The sequence below is a fragment of the Phaethon lepturus genome, unplaced genomic scaffold (assembly GCF_000687285.1).
Source record: "Phaethon lepturus isolate BGI_N335 unplaced genomic scaffold, ASM68728v1 scaffold55097, whole genome shotgun sequence".
Classification (NCBI taxonomy): Eukaryota; Metazoa; Chordata; class Aves; order Phaethontiformes; family Phaethontidae; genus Phaethon; species Phaethon lepturus.
In genome coordinates this window covers 1-5,574 of record NW_010553670.1, presented here as the reverse complement: position 1 = coordinate 5,574, position 5,574 = coordinate 1, and the positions used below count along the sequence as shown (strand labels likewise).

Sequence of the window (5,574 nt, the reverse complement as noted above, 5' to 3'; positions counted from 1 at the left end):
CCCCCCCCCCCCGCCCCAAAGACAAGATCAAAGCCAAACAATTTCTCACATCACCGTATTAAAAGCATCTATGGTTTACATAGAAATAGCTTGTTTAGAAAAAGAGAAAAGATTCTGCCCATCATTGCCTCAGTATGACGAAGGAAACTCTTCATTTCAGGCAATGATAATTTTTAAATACTCCTAAATATGTGCATAGAAAGACATCATGGAGAAAAGCACTATCATCAAAGCATCTAATCATACAGGCCCAGTATATTGCCATAAGCAGCTTTTATTTTTTTACAGGAAGATTTAATAAACAGAAAATTTACGTGTGTCTGATTCCTTTCTCCACTTTGGTATCAGACCTGGTTTTCAAGCTCACTCTGTTCCAGCAAAATACAGCCAGCTTCACAAGATCACAGTGATAGCTGTTGGATAACAAACATGAATGAAAAGCCATGATTTGGATGAAAGATAAGTCTTTTTAAACTAAAATCAGTCTACCAGAATAGTTTTTATTGTGTAATCGCTTTCAGTATTCCTCGGAGAACTTTGTAACTCATTAATTGTTGGCTTTCTTTCGGAGGAAAGCAGGGTCCGCGTTCTGTCACGTATGCATAAGGAAATCTAAGCACCCAGAGTCCATCAGATGGAAGGGTTATTTCCTGCTTCTCAGGGTAAAATACAGGACAAGGTGGTGGCCCTGGTTGAACCTGGAAAGAAAAGGAAATAAGTTGATAATCAAAATATCATTAGAATTAAAAAAACAAAACAACCAAACTGAAGAGCAAACTGAACCCAAGGAAGTCTATTAAGCCCTGCCTACAACCACGCTCTTAGCTACTTTAGCACACTCCAGGAAACCGCCGCGCCTTTATTGTGAGACATCCATGAACTTCCCATTTTATCACAGTGAAGATGCTGAATTTAACATTGTAGATTAGGTCCTACCAAAGAGATCCACAATACAAACACAAGGCATTCACCTCTCAGGCAGTAGCGAACCCCGTGTTAACAGTGGATTTCAACACCATAGCACAGATATCCCTGAGCTATTACCTCACTCTACATCAATGTGAATTTGCAATGATTTCAGCAATGTTTAATATAGTTTTTGTATAATTCATATTAAAAGATTCAGAAAATCTTATTCACACAAGAAACTGATGTGTAAACCCACAACACAAAGCATAATGGATTTTCCAAATAAAAACACACCCTTAGGAGTCACAAGCTGTGATACAGGTGTAAGCCAGGAACAAAGAGCAAACTCAGTATCAGCACAAACTGAACCTTCAGTTCTTGCCTCAGTTCCAAACAACAACATGATAAATTGCAAACCACATTGAAATTTTGGTGTTGGTGTCAGGTTTCAGTCAGTATTCTTCCCTTAACTTCTAAAACAAAGCAGGTTCACATCTGAGTAGTTGAAGGTGTCTCATGAAAGAAGCCAATTTCGTTGGTTTGTGATTCAGCATTAAGGATCTTGTGGCACTTCTCAAACACCTAGAAGGATTACAAAACATCCCAAATCTGCCTCCTCCCTAACTCATACAGATGCGTTTTCTGCTGACTGTTGTTACTCAGGGACACTACTATACAATGAACACCAATTTTCTTGCCATAGTCTAACAAATACTAAGCACTTCTGTGCACACATTATTTCGTAGAGCAGTAATTGAAAGAAGATACACTTGTTCATATTCTACTACCTTAAAAAGTAAGAAAGTATAAATGGAGCTTTTTCTCCATTTTTAAAAATACACATTTGAAAATGGGAAAAAATCTCCAGTTAAAAAAAAACCAACACCTTTTCACCTCCTCAATTCAAAAGGTCACTAGTAATAAATACTTAATCTCAGCATAAGTCACTGCTTTTCTCTATGACATTTAAAAATGATAAGTTCATTCTTACACAGTCATTACTCACTGGTTATCTTTTTAAAAAGAAGCAATTATTACAGTATGGAGTGCTATTAATTCATCCTTGATAAAATATTTTTTAAAACTTACTTTGTACAAAGTACAAAGCATAAGCCAATCTTTAAGCGTAAAAAACCCAAACCCGTTTACAGAACCGATACTTTTGGCAACTGCTGCCCGAGAGAACGTGACTGAAGTTGGTTTGAGTTGGAAAGAGTTTCTTGCAGCATCCCTCTGACACACTTTGTGCCTATCACCCTTGTGCCTTCTAGTCCTGCAATTAATGTTGCAACAACCAACCCTTTCTCTGGAGTTCCCGGATTCCCTCTTCCATTTCTTACCTGAGGCGTTAACGTGATCTGCAGTGGAGCATCAGGAACCACCACAAAGAGCCTCATGAACTGCGCGTAATGTGGCTTGAGTCCTCGTCCCTGAGTCGATGACAGAATGTACAGCGGCATGTCAGAATTGAGGGCTTTGATGGCGGATTCCTTCGGCCCCCCTCCCATCACTTTCATGACCTTATCAGGCCCTGAACACATGAACCTCCTACCACGTGCGTCTTCATATTCAAATCCTACAAAAGCTCGAGCTATGTCATCTCTGCGTCTTCCTCTTCCCATCACAACCGCACTTCTTTTTCCAGGAACAGCCTTGTTAGGCGCAGGCCAGGAATTGGTATCTAAGTCTCCTTCATCTTCAGTTCTTGTCCTGATGACAATGTCCCAGGGCATTAAATAGTTTGTTCCTGGGATAAAGCCTTGTTGATCTAAGCCTGTGTGGAAGTTATAAGCCTTAGCAGGCCCCAGCTTAACCAGTGACCAACTGGAGAATTTGGGCAAAAGACCTTTGGGGCAATTAGAATGGAGCATCCCAGGTAGGTACTCAACCGTGGATGCCTGGCGATCGACCAGGCTTGGCCTCTTCTCACTTTTGGAGTCCCCACTCTGCCCATGACTCTCTGCATTCTCCCCTCCACCCTGGGCCTCAGGAGGGTAAGTGCCCAAGCTGCCCGTCGACTGACCCAAGCTGAGGGCCAAGCTCAGGCCTGTGCTTTCTCCCTGAGTCTGAGGTTCTTTTTCTTTAAGCTTCTCAATCTCGCCTTCAGGAGGGGCTGGTGATGACTCATCCCGAGCAGGTGCCGGATCAGGTGTGCTTGGCTGAAATACAGGAAAGTTGATGTGCTCCAGTTTCCCACAGCATTTTTCTTCCAGCAGCTACAAGAAACAAAGCATGATTAACTTTCTATCTTCCCTCTCTAAGATGGGGGAGTTCAGAGTCATAACATTCAACAGCTACAATCAAGATTCAAGAGGTTTGCATTACATGAGAACCAAAGCAGGGATGGGAATACAGCCCACAGACATGATGGATTTAAAATTCACATGAATCAACACACTTGAAATGTAAATAGGTGCTCCTGTGTGCATGCACAAGTGAGGACTGGAACTGCCCACTTTGGTTTGCCCATCACACAAACAATTTCTTCGCACAGAAATATCTCCCCGAGCAACATTTACAAGTTGATAACGTTAAAAGGAAACTTACTTTAGTCACTTCAGAATACAGACTTTGTTGCTGAAGCAAAAGCACTGCTTGCAGCAAAAATAGAGACCTAATAGTTACCTGGTAAAAGTCATAATTAGCTGCTTTGATATCAAAGGGATCATCCCGAGGAGCTTGTTTCCTTCCACAGTTACAGGCACCAGTAGAACGAGCTCGGCTGTTGTGATACAGAACTGGAGGATTTCTGTCCGCTTCTGGCTTTTCCCCTGAAAGCAATAGTCAAATCAAACCCTAGATAAATCGCTCACCTTTTCTACAGATTCTTTAATTCCCTTCATCCACTGCTTCCTCCTTGCTATATACAGATGCAAAATTATTTGCCAGTAATTCTAGTTTGCCAAGCAACTCCCCGCCTTTCCCACTTTGAATACGAAGTTCCAGTGTAGGTTATACCACTAAATTGAATCTTCTTTGTTTTTACCATCTCTTCCTAAAAGGCATAAAGAGTTCTTCTGCCTGCAATAAATGTAACTCAGTTTCTATTCCTTGACTGACATCAATCAAGCTATTTAAAAAAAAAAAAGGGGGTGTGTGTCACTTATGCTTCATAGAGAGAACTTTTGTTCTCTTATACATCTTTTGTTAGGACTCCAGTGAAATATCTTTAATTAGCAAGGCGGAATCAAAGTTACTACTAAAATCAAAGTTATACTAACAATGCACTCACTCCTGAACATTACTCAACATAAGGGAAACTTGCACAACAGCTCTACTATCATTAATCCCACTGTACAAAGATGAAGTTTTAAACCTGACAAGCTTTCATCTTCTATAAACATGCAAGAGTCACTGTTTTCAGCCTAAGACAAGCCATTTTAAAGCAGATACAAAATTAAACCATGAAACCCAATTACAAGTGAGCTGCTTTACCTGCTTTTGGGAGCAGATGAAACTTATGCACACAGTGCTGGTCAGTTAAACTTCGCTCTTCGCAAAGCTGATGCCCATTGCTCCAGAACTTGTAACAGTCCTCGTTAAGCTGCATGGCATACTTATGAAAGGCTGGGCCGCGGGCATGCTGACTGTACACGCGCAAGGCCTGTGCCAACTGGTTCTTATGGACCGTCATGGTGTAATTGTGGGGCAGGTTGGATTGATAGGCGCTGTGGGCCATGGGGAGAGCTTTCTGGCAACGGTTTTCAGAGAACTTGGTGTCTATATCTAAATAGCCTTCCAAGACTTTGATGCTGCCCATGATTTTTGAGCTCAGCTCCCCAGTGAGTGAGGTCGGGTCATCATCTTTGGCTTCAATGGTAACTTCATAGAGTTTTAAAGCTGCAGCAACCCATTTCTGGTAGGTTGGGAGCTCAAAGTGAGAGGGCTGCGGGTTTCTCCCCACACTGTCATCAAAGCCCTTCTTGCTGAGCACCAGCTCCACATGCTGCCACAAGAACTCCTTGAGGGTGCAGTCCACAAGCTGTCCAGAAGAGCTGGAGCTGCTGCTCTCTGCATGGAAGGACAGCTGCTGCCTGCCGTGCCGCATCATCTGATACCGCCTGGGTCCCGACAGGGTGGGAGCCAGCAGAGAGTCGGTCTCTCTCATGGTGCAGTTGTTCCTGAGCTGGTCGAGAAGCATGGCCACCGGATCATCTCCGTCCTGGGCCCCACCAGCCACAATGTATACAAAGGCCTGGTTAGCAGGCACGGTGAACAGGCAGTTGATGCTCTGGTTGGTTAGTACCCTGCTCTTGCGGAAGATGCGGTAGATCTGGTCCTCCAGAGCATGCTGCAACCTCCTCTTGGGGGAGTGCTTCTTGGGGGGTGGCTTTTCCAGGTGCCCACAGGGGTCTTGGCCCCTGCTTGGGAGGGGATCCACCTTCAGGGCCCCGTTGAGCTGGAAGAGGAAGAGAAGGCGTGGAGGGCATGGCCTGCAGTTGAGCTTCCACTCCTTGCCGACTGGGCAGTCTTTGATGGCAGCCTTCAGGGAGGGCAGGACCTTCTGCCGCAGCCCATCCAGTGCCCTGAAGACACGGTCATAGGTGATGTCAAAGGAGCAGGTGGGGTGCACCAGTAGCAGGATGTGGCAGACAGAGAAGAGGTAGAGGAGGCTCAGGCAGTGCAGCTTCTCTTGGTGCTTCCAGAACTCGTGGGCCTCGGCAT

At 44.0% G+C, this 5,574-nt stretch overlaps 1 protein-coding gene across 1 annotated transcript; it reads right to left on the bottom strand.

The window, feature by feature from the left end:
- Window positions 1-418: 418 nt before the first annotated feature.
- On the bottom strand, window positions 419-5,569 carry SMG8 (SMG8 nonsense mediated mRNA decay factor; the record flags this gene model as incomplete). Its single annotated transcript, XM_010291592.1, has 4 exons — window positions 419-698; window positions 2,250-3,125; window positions 3,535-3,680; window positions 4,345-5,569. Coding segments are annotated over 4 exons (2,445 nt in total), but the record flags the coding sequence as incomplete, so codon positions are not given.
- Window positions 5,570-5,574: the final 5 nt, after the last annotated feature.